Genomic DNA, 17434 nt, shown 5'->3' on the forward strand with positions numbered 1-17434 from the left:
TGCCTCACTGGGTTTGTGGGAGCTTTTTTCTTTGGTCTTTTTTGTGGCCACAAGTTCCCCAGAGTCTCTCAGTTATTTTTGACCAAAAAATGTAACAGGCCCTGGAGTCTTCTGTTAGGCAATTTTTCGTATAATTGACTAAGGGATTGCAGCTTGCTTTGATAGAGGTAGAAATGTAAGAAGGAGGAAGAAGAATCTAAACTATCCCAGTTTACGATTTGGAAATGCCCCAAGGGATCTAGGCGTAAAAGAAAGGGAAAATAAGAGAAGGGTAAGGAGGTGTTGAGAAGAGTGAATACATTTCTTCTTCTCCCCAGACACGAAAGAGCTCTGCTCCCAGGCTAAGATTCTTTTGTGCAAAAATAGCTAATTTGCAAAGTACATACTGACTTCTGGCAGTTTGACTTCCTAAATATAATGACCTATGCATATTTATGAAATAAAATTTTAAAAGACTGTTTAGCTCATGAAGTAAATTTATAACATTGGTTATGTTTGCTAAGCCAGACAAGAAATGTAAATACTTGGTCTTCAGCTGTTTTCCCGAGAGGAAGACAGAGTTAAAATAAAGGAAGTAACTTTTTACAGAATATAGCAATTATATGTTGGAAGTCATTGCTGTGAGTTGTTGTGGAGATAAAAATGATTTCAGAAAACTGATTAGACAGATGTTGGGGGACAGGCTTATTTTTGGCCCAGAAAGTTTGTACATAGTCTGCAGTAGATGAGAGCGCTGTGATTTTGGGGAAGATCACTCCCTACTTGCTCTAGTCTTAACCGTAATCCTCTGCTATTGATGATTGTTAAACAGATCACTGGGCTGGACGAACGCCAGGGCCATCTTTAGTTCATTACCATGTAATAAGAAATTTTAAGTAGATGTATATCAAATATGAGGCAGATTTATTACAACAGCACTTTGTTCAGGGTTCTGTGCATCTCAAATATATTAAGTGTCTGGAAAGTTTAACTGGATGTGACAAAAACCCCATGGGTCTGTGAATAATCTGGTTTGTGTGATTTTCTTTTAGTTTGTGGTGCTTCCCTATTCATCTTTACAGCTTACTTGAGTTTTGTCTCTGTATTATGCATATTTTGTCATTTTATAGAATTTTAGTACATAGACCCTTTTAGTATTTTATCCTTATTTTGCATATCTAAAAGTCAAATCAGTTGGGGAGATTGCAGTTTTCCCCCTCATGTTTACATCTACAGATGAGGGAGGTATCAGCTTCTTTCTGCTATTCGGAACAGGTAGAAGGAGGATGCATCCTCAGCAACTTCATGCTCTTTCTAGCCCACATCTTCTGAAATAAGTTGCTTTTCTCCTATAGTGTAAATGATGTGCTTATTTGTGTCTGTGTAAACCCAGGAGATCCCAGCTTGCCAAAATGATTAGTTTGCATTCGTTAGAGGAAAGGGTTTTTCGCTTATCTTGCAAAGGTGTGAAACGGGCTAGAGAGGAGTTTCTGTAGAGAAGCTCACTGATTCTTCTCTCACCTCCTTTATCTAGGCCAAGAATGCAAAGAATTTCCCAATTGCTCCTGTACTTTTCTGATCATTTCAGCCTTGGGAACTGGGAGAAAAATACATGTCTTACTGGCCCCTTTTTCCCCTTGCAGTCACTGTAGAATGCCTATTTCTGGAAGAAAGCAGCTTGATCTAAATACTTATTTAAGATCTATCTACCATAATTGAAATGTCATTCATTAATTTTATGTTTGGATTTAAGTATGGTTTCATTCTCATTTGAACTATCTTAATGATCACTGCTTAATCCATTGCCTCATAGGCCCATGTTACTACTGAGATGATTTAACACAATTGTTGAACAGACCTAACAGGCAGGAGAATGCTGTTGACATTTGAAATGTATGTTTTTGGTACACAGAGTACAGGGTTACTGTACAAGAGTACAGGGTTACCATTTTATGTTTAGAAATGGAGTTCTGTAATTTAAACTTAATTGATTTAACTTTTGTTTTAGTACATGAGATCACTTAACAACTTCAGGGCAGAGCAGCCTCATCAACATGCAATGTATTATCTCCGACTCCTGATGACGGAAGTTGCTTGGACCAAAGATGAGTTAAAAGAAGCTCTAGATGGTAATGTTCTGCCAGTTTTAAACTTTACTCTTTTTATTTTTTTTAATGGAGTATGTCTTATTACCAAGCTAATGAAGGTATCTATTTTGAACTCTACCCATTATTTAAAGTGAACTCCTGCAGTGCCAGACCTGAGCTGATGCTCTTGGGAGTTGGTGCATCTGCACCTCTCCTCCAGTTTCTAGAAAGTTTATTAGTTGAGACAAAGGGCTGTACAAAGGTATGGACTCAGCTCGATCTGGCCCTGCAGTCAACCTGCTGCAGCTTCTTGCCAGCACTGGGGAAGCGTGTTGCTGAAAATTTGAATGGCTTTGTGGGCATCAGCCTGGGTATGGTGAATCCAGTGTCATTATCCAGGGGCCCTAACTGCCATTTGTGTAGATAATAAAAAAATTGGTTATAGTCCTTAACAAAGAGCAGGCCCTTTGCTATATTTGGGAGGAAGAAGAAATTTCAAACTAAGAGGTTTAATCAATTTTAGTAATAGCTGAAGAACTCTTCCCTACGTGTATCTTACCGTGTTATGACAAAAGACTATTATTGGGACATATCCCAATACTGGGATAGTTTGTAAAATACCTTGTAATATCTCTTTGGAATGTACTGAGACCTTCTTTTCAAGAATAATGTCTTGCTTTTGTTTTTGTTTGGGTGGAATGGGGGTGGATTCAGAATGCGTATCCCTAGTGGTCAAAGGCTAGCCTTGTATCCTACTGTTTGAAGTTGTGATGCTGAAACGAAACTGCTGCATTCAGACAGATTCACCAGATGCCCTGAGAGGGCTGCACAGAGGTTTTTGATTTTTTTCCATAGAATTGCTCCAGGATAGAAACAGAAATGTTTAATTATGTAGTATCTGGAATGATTGCAGGTATCTCTGAGACTCTCAGTGGTGCCAGTGCTGCCCATGAAGTCAGTGATGAAACTAATTCTGATTTTCATGGCAGTGGCTCAGCTATATTTAGATCATTCCTTTTTTAATGACTGCAGAATTTGGAAAAAGTAACAGATTTTATGTTCCCTATGTAAGTCTTCTTTTTAAGATTAATGCTATTGTATTCAGCATAAGAATGGTTAAAAAATTGAATGTTTTAGGGTTACAAGTCTCCTTGGTATTGCTGGAAATCTGCTCGAAATGCAGAGAATTTATGCATGATTTTTCTTCCTCCTTTCATGCTCTCTCATACTCAAAACAACCCTAATCTTTTGCACTATTAACAAGCAGTTCTAGAGGCAGAATTAAGATTATGATTACACAACAATAAAAGGACTGTTGCCTGTTGTGTTGGAAATGCAAATTTAAGATAAAAGAAGCAAGGAAAGCAAAAGTAGTTGATTTGGAATCAAGAAAGAAGAAAGATGTAGAAATAGTGTTTTTATTGGTGGTCAATTACCTCTTTTAAGAGAGGGAAAGCGAGATAAGCATTGAATAGCTTTTCCTAAGAGAAATCACCAGTCTGTGTTAGATATGTATGTATCCCCCACTGAATAACTGCGTGACCTCATTATCTTAAATGCATTTGCCTTTTGAAAACTTTTGTGAAATACAAAAGTACTGTAGCTTTTATAGTAGTCGAGAAAATGATGAATTGAGAAACTAATGGATTTGGTAAAGTAGTGCAGGGATCCTTGCAGAGTAAGAGAATTAAGAGCCGATCTGTTGACTTTAGTATGAGCAACCCATCCACTCAACATACTTCCCACTCTTATTCCACTGATTCTGTGTGTTAATCTATATTTGCTTTACATACGAAAACTGCTTTACAAAGGTGCTAGCATAGAGTGTGTGTGTGTATATAGCCTAGTATATGTTTTAAAATAAATATTTCTTGTGTATAGTTTGTTGCAAAGATGTTATCAAAACACCATATTTGAGCTGAGGTGTTTTTTTTTTTTTAGTCTAGCTGGTAAATGTACTGTGTTTCTCAAGCATTGTAAGCTACATGTTTAGTTAATGGCTAAAGCTTTATCTTGGAACAGCACCTGAATGATTGTAACTGTTTTCTCTGGAGAGAGAATGTGTGTTCAGCATGACTGGAGAGAAGGCTTTTTTTTTTTTTTTTTTTTTTTTTCCCCCCTCTCTCTCCTTTTTGGAATCTGGGTCAGACGATATGTGAATTCTAAGCAAAGCAAACTATATGATGAGTGCTGCTATTTAGACCTGGAAGCTTTCCAATGCTGCATTTTTAAGAAGCGATCCACTTTTTTATGATGATGAGTTTCTGTTTCTCTAAGAAATACACCATATATAATGATAAGTTAGATACTTCTTAATGTAAAAATACATGTATTTGATTTAACTGTCTAAATATCTATTCTAGATGTCACTCTTCCCCGCCTCAAGGCCTTTATATCTCAGCTGTTGTCACGGTTACACATTGAAGCTCTTCTCCATGGCAATATAACAAAACAGGTTGGTATGATACTTCTTTAATAAAACAATTTTTATTTAAAAGCAGCATTAGAAATGAAGGGCTAGTTTAATCTTCTCAGATTTTAAAACAATTTCACCAAATGTGATTGTATAATTGGAGTTTGTACTTCTTTATTGGGAGTATCATAGTGTCATCTTTTCCACTTTAAATTTCTTAGGCTAAGTGCTGCCTCTGTATGGCTCTTGGAGATTTAATAGAAAACGGCTTATGATCTTAATATTTTAAAGTCTGTCTTGCATCTCATTACTATAATGTGATCAAGCTGCATAGGGAATGATGTGCTGCAGATCTTGCTTTTCCGTTTACAAGTTTCAGGCCAACTAACAAAGACTTAAGAAGCCAGAATTCTGCCAAGTGCTTTATACAAAGCTAGACAGGAATGGTGATCCTTAAAAAAATAAAGTTCAGCTCTCAGTTCTGCCTTTTGGGGAGTAAAAATGAGAAAATGTTTGTTCTATCTTGCATTAAAATAGTAATGGTTTGCACTGGCATAGGAAATTTAACCAAAGATCTGAATATATGTACTAATACAAAGTGTAATATCTTTCTTATAGTAAAAATGAGAAGATTTCTGCATTCTTTCTTTCTTTTCTACCAAGATGTTATACCAGTTCTATGATACTTTACTAGCAGGAGATGTTCTAAAGTATTGCCAATGACTGCTGAATGTACGGAGAAGAAAGTACCTAGTAAGGAGGGGGGAAAAAATGATGAAGGAGCTAGTAGCACTGGGTGTAAAAAGTTTGTTCTTTCTGGGGCATCTCCAGAATATTTGTTTTTTAATTTCGTAGAGTATTTTTCATGTCAAGAAATTTGATGGCATCTCCCCTCCCCTTAATTTCTTACACTTTTTTGTATGATATGAAATTCAGTTCTTTCTAAATCACTGAATGGCCAGGGTGATCTTAGATTTTCGTGATGGTTCAGTCATAACAAACAAATGTATTCTTCAGCTGGCATCATGGGTGCCTACTCAATGGGTCAAAGTCCTATAGCTAGAGATTTGGGAAGGATCGATTGTTATACCCGTAACTATTTAATAATTAGAAGTGATCTGTGATCCTCCCCTGAACAGATGTGAGTAGGAAAACTTACCTGTCCTTCATCGCCCATATTGTGATCATCAAGTTCGTGGCTATGCTGCACTGACCACCTCTTTTTTCAAAACAAAACAACCCAGAAATTATAACCTAGATCTGAGAAATGTTTCCATCTAAAATTTAATCAAAATTGACATACTCTTCTGACAGGTTTTGGTACTGAAAAAGATTAAAAGCTTAAAATTGTCTTGTTTCCTCTTGAATTAATTTCATTCTGGTATATGTTCTTTGACCGTTTGTCACGTTCATTTGCCACAAGTGGGTGAATAGTAAATTAATCATGTTCAAACTCTCACAGTCTTGCTCTAAATAATCTGTTGTAATTTGGTGTGCTGATTGGCAAAATGCATAGTATTTTCCTCTAACCTTTCAAACTTTTATTAGACCTTGCTCTTAGTCTTTGCTTTGGGATTTTTTTGTTTTGCTTGTTTTTTTTAACTTTCCCAGCATGTTTTTATGAGATCACTTTTATGTTGTGAGTTGATGTGGCAACACAGACTAAGAGATTTTGCTGTTCAGTATATTTTCCAGTGTTTTTTAAAATGTTCATTTCTTATTTAGTGTAAGGGGAGTTGGTTGGATGTTTTTGTAGATTGAAATGAAGATTTTAATGGGATTTACAGAAAGAGCTGCATTTTTCTTAAAAGTTCTACATCTCACAAAAATCACTTTTTTTTTTTTTTTTTAACAAAGTATGGGCCGTTGCATGTGAACTACTTCAACTGGAGCAAATAATTTCCTGAAAACAATAGTAACTGTAGAACTGCTTCAAATCAATACTGAATTGTACATTTGTTCAAAAAAACACCCTAAGTATATTTAAGGCATTAAAGAAAAAAAACTTCAAGTAATGAGTAAGGATTCATTAAAATATTAGGGAATAATGCAGAATATTAAACAGAATAAGAATTATGAACTCTGTCTGTGGGTATAGTCATACAGTTTAACTTCGATAAAATTCCAGACTGGATTTGTGAATTCCATCACATTGGATTTGTGATCATATTCAGGTGCTTAGTGTGAGTTTCAAAAATGGATAAGACATGTAAGGGACTAATGCTGTTGTACCCTGCTCATTAATGCATGAATTGATCAGCAATTCTGAGTTATCTACATTAGACTATTTACAGCGGAAATACACAAGTGTATTTCTGTACAATTAGTTAGAATGCTGTATATGGCCTTTATGTAGGTATGTGTTTATGGGCAAGCTGTCTAATATCCTTCCTTGCATTATGTTTTGCCTCCTGGTCATCTGCTGATCTTGTTCCATTCTGGTAATAATTATTGACAGCTCCTGCAGTGGACCAGCTCTCTGTTGCTGAGATCAGCCAGTCTTTAGGGCTCTAAGGCTGCCAGTTGTGTCTGAGCTCTACAAGATCCTCATGCCAATTTGCCTTTCTAGCTCGTGTCCACAAGCCGCAGCAGCGTGGGTTGGAGTTTGGCAACAGCCCTGCAAATGGGGGTGGAGGTGCATGCGTGGTTTGTGAATCAGAAGCCCTGTCTCTTGTTCAGCATAGCCAGCAAAAATTGAGAATTAGGCTACCAGTGGACCTGTAGGTGCAACTGGCAGTACCGTATGTGCAGCTGGCTGCACTGTTAGACATTCTCTCTGATGAAAAGGAGAAAGAAGTGCTGGCTCTTTTCTGTGCAGGGTCAGTCTTTGAGAAGAGTAATGACCGTCAGCAGAAGGTTGTTCTGCATATGCAAGAGGATCAGCTATAGAGAGACAACTTTGAAATGAAGAAGGTAGCATTCATGCAAATCTGTGCTTCACTCATGAGGAAGAACACTAATGGAAGAGTGACATTCAGCATAGGAAGAAGGGTTGCCATGGTCACTGGGAGGCTGGCAACCTCTGACTGTCACTGAATTTAGGTTTAGAAAGGTGACAACGAGTGCCATCTGCCACTCAGAAGGTTCCTTTCCTGTGGTTCTCAAGGGTAAGAGATGCAGAGGTCAAAGCAGGCTTCACTTTGCGTGGCTTCTCCAGTGCTGTTGGGGCCACTGATGGGAAGCATCTTTTTATCTCTTTTTATCCCTCATCGGTAGAAGGGGCTTCATTATGCTACTGTCTGCTGTTGACCACCACAGATGTTTTACTTATCTAGCCAAATGTATGATGCCTGGGTTTTTTTGTTGTTTTTTCCCCAGCAACTTGTGCATGGCAAAGTTGCACAAACAGGCCAATACATTATCTTGCTGAGCCTGCTGAGATCAAAAGAGTTGCCGTGATTCTCTTGCTCCTTCATGACTTTGCCTATATTCTCATCCTGTAGCTTATGAAATCACTCACCAGCAGTTTCCACCGTCATGAAGACTTTTCTAGTTTTTGCTCCAGCAGTAGTTGAATAGCGATGAAGTGTGTGTTTGGTGACTTGATGAGGAATATGAAAGCCCCTGTGTCAGGTGTGAGGAGGACACCTGCTTCCTTACCAGGAGTCTCTTTGCAAGCTGTGGTCTATAACATATGAGAGAGAAAGTGCAAAAGTTTGTAGCAGGAAGCCTTTGAAAACAATAGGTCATCGTTACTTGTGTTTCTGGATTCTGAACTCTTTCTGCCACTTGCCACTGCAGCTTGTTTTAACTCAGCAGGTACGTGAAAGAATGGGCTGGGTATCCAGAGCCCAGTCCTGTGAGGACTAGAGTTCAAGCAGGAGCTTTGCCATGACCTTCTGCTTCCTGCAGTCTGCTGCTAGCCCACCAGAGAGCATTCCTGAGCAACTTTGGAGCATGTAAGCAGTTTTCTGTGATAAGCAAGGGAGCCCAAGTGTGGAAAATGGGCTGGAAAGGCCTGGGAATGGGGGGGGGAGGGGGGGAGGAAATTGTGGCTGAGGTAGATTGATAACTCTTGCCAACTTCCTCACCACCTGCAGTAGCTTCTGCCCCTCACACATTTCCTTTTACTAGAAGTAGGCATCTCTCACTTGCAGCAGACATCCAATAATGCCTCACTCTGCTCCGGTCTTGGCTTGGCTTGGCTTGGCTTGGCTTGGCTTGCTCTACATGTATGAAGACCTGTATGTTTGCTGAACTCTCTTTCATTGCAGCACCCTCCCTCTTCCTGCTCCAGCATGTTTACTGTTCTCTGAGGTGTAAGATGTGGCTGTGCGGTCTGGCTTCACCCACAAGTACTCAGTGTCCTTTCAGTAGGAAAATGAGTATGCTTCATTTTTTACTCTCCCTGTGCAAATAAAGCACCTTTCTTCCCTTTTATTTAAAGGGTTGGTCTCTGTCCCCTCTGTAGAATTGTGTTGGCGAGGACAGGTTCTGGACTCCTGCTCAGGGAACAGTTCTCCTCTGCCGTAGGAAGGGACTGAGCCTGCACCGATTCATGGGTCTGGGAAACATGGACTTAAAATGTGTCTTAACAGGGGTAGGCCTAGCTGATGACTGCAAGTTGCCTATGTGACCCCTATAGTAAGTGAGCTCTGGTTAGGGAGGATTTGCCTCTGACATGATCTCAGGGGGCAAAAACAGGTTCTCTTTTTGGAAAGAGAGGTTGGGAGGGGAGAAGAGCTGCAGGCAAATATTCCTGGACACTGACAGCTGTGTCACTAATCTGTCTTGCTGTCAGCAAAGATGACCCTTTGCCCAGGCAAAGGTGAGCTGGAGTCAAATGTGCCTTGATGATAACAGTGCATGTGGAGCCTGTGGAGGTGCTGGATGGTGAGGGAACGCCACTTCAGACTCAAGTTCAGCTGTGTGATCTGTGGTGCTCTTGGCTGAGGTTTGAGTTATGATGGATGATCGCAAGTTTGGTGGAAAGAACATGTCCAGATTTCATTTTACCGCACGAAATTGTTTGTAATAAGAAATTAGAACTTTAATGTCTGTGCAGCTGCCAGGCTTGCGTGTGCTAATCCCAGGAGACCTGTGGCAGGACAGAGGGTGCCTGATGTTACCCTGGGGTGCGAAGGGTGGGCGTTACAGCTGGGTGTTTACGCAGGACTGTGGTGAGTAGGCAGAACCAGCCAGGCAAACCAGTGGTGCAGTGACAGGCGTTCCTGGTGGGGCTACACCCTTTTTTTTTTTTTTTTTTTTTTGACGGTGTGGTTTATGGCAGATAACAAAATGTTACAGGTATGGCTTGTCTACACTTCAAGCTTACTAACATGTAAACGAGCACATTTTATTTGGGATTTTTAACTGTCGATGCAGAAATTATGGCTGAAAAAGAATAATTTCTGAAAATACTTAAAGCATTTGTATGTTCCAGTCTCTCTTTAGTAATTTACATGACTAATTTCTGGCAGTTTCAGTAAGAATTAAAATTTTGCTCAAATGTTTTAAAAATATGGACAAATTACTTGTTTATTTAAATACCTGTTTAAGTCCTTTGCAAACTTGGGATCTGGAATCTTCATTCTTGGGCGTCAGTTCGTACCAAACACATTGGAAATAAGAAAAAGAACTTGAGCAGCCTGAGACCTCAGCTTTGGTTCCTAAGAAAGCAATATATTGTTTTTCTATCTTTGTATACCCAAAGCTTTCTTATTTACTTTTAAAATTTATGCATGCCCTGTCTTGGGAGAAGAAACCAAAATATTTAGAATTTTAGTCTGATACTTAAGGCCATGAAATACTCTTTTTGCATTTGTTCTCATTATATCTTGTGAGGTTGACACCATTATGCTGTTTTGAAAGCTCTCTGCAATAAACTGTAGGCAACAGCCTATTTAAAAAATAATAATAATAAATTTTACTTTTTTGGACATGGCTTCTTTAAGGTCCTGGTAACTAGGCATAAATTTTTTCTAGTTCGTTAAGCAGCAGGTGCAGACGAGAAAAAAGAAAAAAAAATTTAGTGCATCAAATAAAAGAAAATGGCTGACCAACGAGTCCTAATAATACCAGTGCTTCAATAGAATGCATATTTGAAGTTAACTGTTAGTTTGTTGGGTTTTTTTAAATTCCACCTGATATGTCATTTGTTTTGGAAACATACATTGTAGATGTCTAGATTTCAAATTTTGGTACATGAGTACATCAAAGTGGTGAAGGGGGAAAAAAGAAGCCCACTGAACATCAATTTCAAAAGTGTTGTGGAAGAGGGAAAGTAGTTCATGTAATGAAAATAAATTAAAAAAAAAACCTTCTTCCCATCTGTTTATTTTTAACTTCTATTGTATTTTTATTAAATTACAATATCCCTTCTTTCTATTCCTGTTTTCTTGGGTTTGGGGTTTTTTTTTTCCTTTCACATCACCATCAATAATTGTAAAGTTTCAGCTTGCTGGTAGGTACGGAATAACTGATGATTGTTAAAAATCCTCTCATTTTCTCTTTCAGGCTGCATTAGGAATTATGCAGATGGTTGAGGACACTCTCATTGAGCATGCTCATACAAAGCCACTTCTTCCCAGTCAGCTAGTGAGATACAGAGAAGTGCAACTTCCTGACAGTAAGTTAAATCATTTATAAATAAATTTTTAAAGCACATTAAATTGAGATTCTCTGTCTGCTAATGGCATTTTAAAATGAATGTTATTCTGTTGCTGGGTTTTGTTTGGAAATCAGATTTGCTTCAAATTACTTTAAATTGTAAATTGAACGATATAATTAGGGTATGGTTTTGCTATGTTACTAAAATAATGCACGAGTATAGAATCTTTTTGGTATACTTGAAAATGAATTCAGTTTTATTTTTAATCTGCGTTTGTAAGTTGGATCTCAGTCCTAATTCACTCTGTATGATTTATGGAAATAAGAGCCCTGTCCCATTCTGTGCAACACTATTATACACATTTGAATAAGCGTTATTCTTTAAGACCAGATTTCAGTATTAATTGAGCATTCAGTGAAGGATTGTCCAAAACAACTCTTGCTTATTGTGCTAAATACAAAGCTATTACCCAAATAACTTTAATGTTTGTAATATCAGTTCTTTTGGTGTCATAGTGTTTTTATGTTATTTTACTTCTATTGTGCAAAAAATGTTATATTTAAGGAATGAGGCATGGGGAGTCCCTGGGAGTTGCACAGGAGTGATGACGTATGTAGCTCTACAGCCAAAATCAATTACCTTTTGATGATCATTAGCCTGTGGAAATTACCATATACCAAAGAAGCTCTTGATATTAAATGCTGAATTGTTTTTAATGTTCATAAGCATTTCTGACAAATTATCTTTAAAACTATTTATATGGTAGAGGCAATGCAGAATTCCATTCCAGTTCCAAAAATATTTACTTGAAGAGAATCAGCCAATTTAGACTCCATATCCAGTGAGTGCAGATGCTTGAGTTCATTATACCTGAGAAGGGGTATCTGGCATGTCTTTTTGTGAAGACCCTTTTGTTTGTAATTCACTTGCTCATATGTGCAAGCTCTGACATTTTGACATGCTAAAATAATCTTTTCTTTGTTTCATGAAAAACCCACTTGATCTGTTAGTGGAAATTGTGCTTTAAGGGTCCCAAGCCATTTATTATAATTCCATTCCTCCTGTGATAGACCATTATCTTTCTAACACTGGATAATGAGTATGTATTTTTTTTTTTAACTGAAGTTGGTTTAACTTTGTTTTTTAGGAGGTTGGTTTGTCTATCAACAGAGAAATGAAGTTCATAACAATTGTGGAATTGAAATATATTACCAGACAGACATGCAGAGCACCTCTGAGAATATGTTTTTGGAGCTCTTTTGTCAAATTATCTCAGAACCGTGCTTCAATACTCTGCGCACCAAGGAACAGTTAGGTAAGTTTTCCCAGAGTTGGTGGTGACCATGTGTGTGTATATACTCAAGTGCACACACGCTCACGCACTTACATGGGTAGACGTGATGAGGTGTTCTTTCCCTGCTTAGTGAATGTCATTTAAAGGACACTTGGTAAACACAAATTTTAACTGCTGATGACTCAAAAGAATGTTACTGTTCGCATATGCTAAATTGAGAAGAAGCAAGCATAATTTTTAAGATCATATGTGAAGTATCTGAAATCAGCTCTACTTTAAAAAAAATGTGATTACTATGCAGAAAATTTCATATCTGCAGTTGTAAAAAAGGAGATTAGGTCAATTTCCTAAATTTTAGGAAATCTTCTGAAAGAATCATTAACAGTTAAGTCTCTTCTGCTCGCAGTCCCACTTTCAGCTGCACTAGAGGGTTCACAAGCCCTAGCTTAGGAATACTCCTGTATGGGTAATGGTAAGCTGCAATGTTGACCAAGTCCTAAATACACTTTGGGCTTATTAAGAATACAGGTGTTCACCAGAAAGTACAAATAATCATTACCTGAACCAGTAAGACTGAAAACTAGTAAGGTTAACCCAAATAGGATAACAGGAGAGACAGAGACTTTGCGTGACAATTAGCATGATTGAGATTTAAGGAATACAATTTTTTTAAAGGATGAGAGGCAGGAGAATAAGAAAGGAGGTTGCCTTGTAAATCAAGATTGTTTATAGCCTAATATCCAGGAGTCCTGTTTAAATTCTCAGTATGATGACTAAAAGGAAAAAGAACATGGGTACCATTATGGTGTTATGAACTACCAGAAAAGTCAGGCAGATTAGTCTTTTTGTGAGCAACAAGTAGAGAGAGCCACATCACACTGAGCATGGGGATTTTAACTCTCTAGATATCTGTTGAAAAAAGGGCAGGACCCAGGTTACTTAGCAGGTTTTCGGAATATGTTGGTGGCAGGTTTTGTATAGAAGCTGGACATAGCAACTGAAGCGTGGGAGAGAGGGAAGGACCAGCAAGGAAGAACTGTTTGAGTGTATGAATATGGACCAGCATGCCATGACTGCCAAATTATAGAGTTCACACCTCTCAGGAGAGAAGACAGCAATAATACAAGCAGCCTTCAATAAAGTCAGTGGAACTGTTATTAAGATCTGTGAGAAAGCTAAGGAAAAAAGGAGTTCAAGAGTTAGCAGTCTATTAAACTGTGGAGGAAGTAACAAAGACTCGTTCAATAAATACTTCAGCAGTAAGGGAAAGACCAAGGAAAAGAAAAGTTGTCAATGGTATGAAAAGGTCAAAATGTTTCAGGACAGTTTTGTTAGTTTTCACTTAAAATGTCAACAGTGATGAGGTGGTTTCCAAAATAAGTACCAGTGATCAAAGTCCAGGGGCTCACCTTTGACCAGGAAAAGAACAGATTAAAAATTATTCAGGCAAGTTAAAAGATTTTAAATAGTTTAGGCATGATCAACTCTATATTTAAAGGATGAAATCCTGAAACCAGAACTGTTAAAACTGAGAATTTGCAGTGGATAGGTGAGGTACTGAAAGACTAAAGAAGGTTAAATGCTATACTTATCCTTAAAAAAGGAAAGAGAAAAGAGCAGGGAACTTACAGATCAGTCAGCTTGATTCTGATTCCTGGAAAAATGTGGAACAAATTATGAAACCTGTTCTAAATATATAGGAGATAACTGAAAAATGGTTTCTGGACAAAACAGGTCAAACTAACTTCATTTTTTTTATACAGAGTTTGGCTGTATGGGTGGAAGTGGTGATGTCATATGTCTAGTTTTTAATAGCATGACAGTCGCATAACGTTCTCTAACAAGCTAGAGGAAGATAGTCCAGATGGAACTGCTACATGTTTGGATAAAAGACTGGTTGGAAAGTTATGACTGGAGAGTTGTTAAGAATAGTTCATTAGAAAAATAACATTCTACAGAGCCGTATTGCGGTCCAATACTATTTAGTATTTTCATAAAAAATCTGGATAATAGACGTGAATATACTTAATAAATCTTCAGATAATACTAAGCTAGGAGAGACTGCAAGTGTGTGGGAGGGCAAAATTAGAATTCAAAATTAGTTTGACATTTTGGAGACATGACTTGAATGAAGAAAAGATGCTGTTCAGCAGGAACAATTTTGCAGGAATGATCAACTGCACAGACACAAGATGAGGAGCAAGTGGCTAGATAGCACTTACGTTGAAAACAATCTATAGGGTACAGTGGATCAGATGCAGAACATGAATCAACAGTGTCATGCTGCTGTGGAAAGGCGTGCTGGGATGTATAAAAGGGAGCTTCCAAAGATGCACAAAATAATCTTTCTGTACTATTCAGGTAAGGCTTTTGAACACAAGAGCATCAAGGAATGATGTGTAAAACATCATTTAGAAAACTGAAATATGGTGGTTTTGTTTTTAAAGGGGGAAAGAAGATTGAAGAAAGGCTCAAGTATTCATATATGCCAAAGTTGCAACAAAAAAGAATGCTTTCTTTTCATCTAGTTGATAAAATGAGAAATAGTGGTCTTACATTGCAGCAAAGGGAATTCAGATTAAACATTATGGAAAATAATAGTAAGTTTCTAACATTGAGAGTAGTGGAGCACTAGAATATAGCCTAATTCTTGGTTGTTTAATACTGATGACAAATTTCCTTTTGTTCTTTCTTAGTATACCTCATCTCCTCCTCACCTCTCTCCTCAACTGATAATTTACTTCAAAGAAATAGAGGAAAGAAGTTTTTTAAAAATAAAGTGGCATATTTTGAAACACTGCATTATTTTGTTCATAATGCAGAACTATATCTAGTATAAAATTGCATTCCTAACAAACATGCCATGCTTGGCAAACTCAGTGCTGAAACAAGAGTGGTGGTTGTAGTTGTTGTTGTTTTTAATCTGTGACTATTTTTGTTTTGCCAAGGTTACATTGTGTTCAGTGGTCCACGTCGGGCAAATGGCATACAAGGACTGCGATTTATTATCCAATCTGAAAAGCCACCACACTATTTAGAAAGCAGAGTTGAAGCCTTCTTAAAAACTATGGAAAAGTGCATAGAAGATATGACAGAAGAGGCCTTCCAAAAACACATCCAAGCTTTAGCAATTCGTCGTCTAGACAAACCAAAGAAGTTGTCTGCAGAATGCGCTAAATACTGGGGAGAGATAATTTCCCAGCAGTATAATTTTGACAGAGGTAAGAAAAATTATAATTATTTTAAAGGTAGAAATACAAACTGCAAAACCAAGTGCTAAAATATGCTACTGACTTTTTTGACAGAAATGTTTATTTAAAATTTAACAACTAAAATTTTGTGCATTTTGCTAAATCACTCATTGCTGAAAATTGCACGGAAGTGTTTCCAAGATTTTTTCTAGGGCACAGTGTGTAATTTGAAAGTTGACAGGAAAAAAAACAGCATCTGATTTTTGTTTTTAAGAAAAATGACAGTGACATTTAAGCTATATTTCTGTTAACTTCAGTCAGGGTAGGATTTCGTGCTGTATGTTATGAACTACATATAGAAAATGCTTAAAATATTTTGGAGTTCTTAGTAGGGCAGTAATGAATGCCTCTGCTGAAAGAAAGGCTAAACAGTGGATGATATGCTTAAAAAATGTTCAGTTTTCCTAGTGGTCATGGGCGAGTATTTTAAAGTTCCACAGCTGCTCTGGACTCCAGAGCGAGGAACGCTGAGCGCCATAGTCCGACTGCGCTTGGGGCTGTGCCGAATGCGAGCGCAGCCCCTGGGTACAACCTGAACTTTGACTTGGTCCGTTTTATGTGCTGCTTGCGACTTGTGTTCTCCTGGCTCCGGCTCTCCTTCTGCCCGGAGGCATGACCCCACTTGGGGAGCCTGTGCTCCCTGTGTCGCAGGGGCCGCTAGCATCGGAGGATAGCGCTGTTCCCTGGCACTCGCCCTGTCGTAGCGGGTAGCGGATGCTTCCCTGACCTTCTGCTCTTTCCCTTAAGGCTCAGTGAGACATAGAGCAGGTCAAGGATTGGAAGTGGTTTGGATGTAGGTGGCTTTTACGTGTTGATGTTGCATGAGCTCAGATTTCTTACGTGGTGTTTGGACACTTGTATTGTACATGTGCCTAAAGCCTGGCTGAGATGCATTTGAATATACTTTGTCATTCCTGACGGTGCACCCAGTAATACGAACCCCGTTCACCTGCCCATTGCGTGGTCTGTGGGGGCAGCAGAAGGGAAACCGCGGCAGAGGCAACAGCAGGCACCTGCACTAGCACATGATCTGTCTCAGGTGACAGGAGGCCTAGAAGAAACATTAATTTTTTAAAACCTTGATACTTTAAAGGTTATAAGCTCATAAAGACTGATTAGGATCCAACTTGTAGAGTTCTTTGTGAAAATGGATTGAAAATTTTTTACGTTGATAGCATGATACTGTGTTCTTACATACTATTAAAGTTGTATTTTTCTCCTTTTCACCAATGTTCGGAGATTTTTAAACCAGAATATTGAGGTATATAAGAAATATTCTGAGCAAGGTTTTATTTTGTATTACTAAATAATACATTTTGAAACAAAACTAAGTTGATTCTTACCATAAAGATACAGAATTCCTAAAAGGTAATGAGTAAGACTTTGAAATCTAATTTTTATTTTGTTCACTATTTGCTTTATTAAAAAGTTTTCCAAAAGAAAAAAACAATTTGATACTTTATAAATGAATTTTAGTTTGTAACACAAAAATTCCCATTTCTGTTTTAGGTATAGATCAGCTTTGCGTCACGCTTTCGTGTCTCAGCTCTTATTCACAGCTGCAATTTTCAATCTCCCATGCATAATAAACTTCCTACATAAAATTCACTCTGTATCCTGTAACTTCTCTTTTGCTTTCCATGCGCAGTAATGGCCTTTCACATAGCAAATACAGTCTTTTCTGTAGGCAGTGACTAACTGTGAACTGCTTTAATAATGAAGAATTTTGAATTGTCATCTAGCTTGGTCTCAAGAGAATGACAGCTACTGACACGAAGATTTCATGCCTGAGTATGAGGTGGTGTGAAAACTCTGACCCCTCCAGTACTTTTTTGTTTCTGATGAAACAGTTTTACGTAG

At 37.9% G+C, this 17434-nt stretch overlaps 1 protein-coding gene across 3 annotated transcripts in view; it reads left to right on the forward strand.

Moving 5' to 3' along the window:
- LOC112964179 (insulin-degrading enzyme) overlaps window positions 1-17434 on the forward strand; it is a 36875-nt gene that overhangs the window by 11422 nt on the left and 8019 nt on the right. For all 3 annotated transcript variants that reach the window (XM_026061929.1, XM_026061928.1, XM_026061927.1), the window contains 5 exons: window positions 1988-2108; window positions 4430-4521; window positions 10936-11047; window positions 12177-12344; window positions 15272-15544. In XM_026061929.1, coding sequence (XP_025917714.1) covers window positions 1988-2108; window positions 4430-4521; window positions 10936-11047; window positions 12177-12344; window positions 15272-15544 — 766 coding nt within the window. The remainder of the gene's footprint in view (window positions 1-1987; window positions 2109-4429; window positions 4522-10935; window positions 11048-12176; window positions 12345-15271; window positions 15545-17434) is intronic.

The sequence above is a fragment of the Apteryx rowi genome, unplaced genomic scaffold, assembly GCF_003343035.1.
Source record: "Apteryx rowi isolate R43461 unplaced genomic scaffold, aptRow1 scaffold_188, whole genome shotgun sequence".
NCBI lineage: Eukaryota > Metazoa > Chordata > Aves > Apterygiformes > Apterygidae > Apteryx > Apteryx rowi.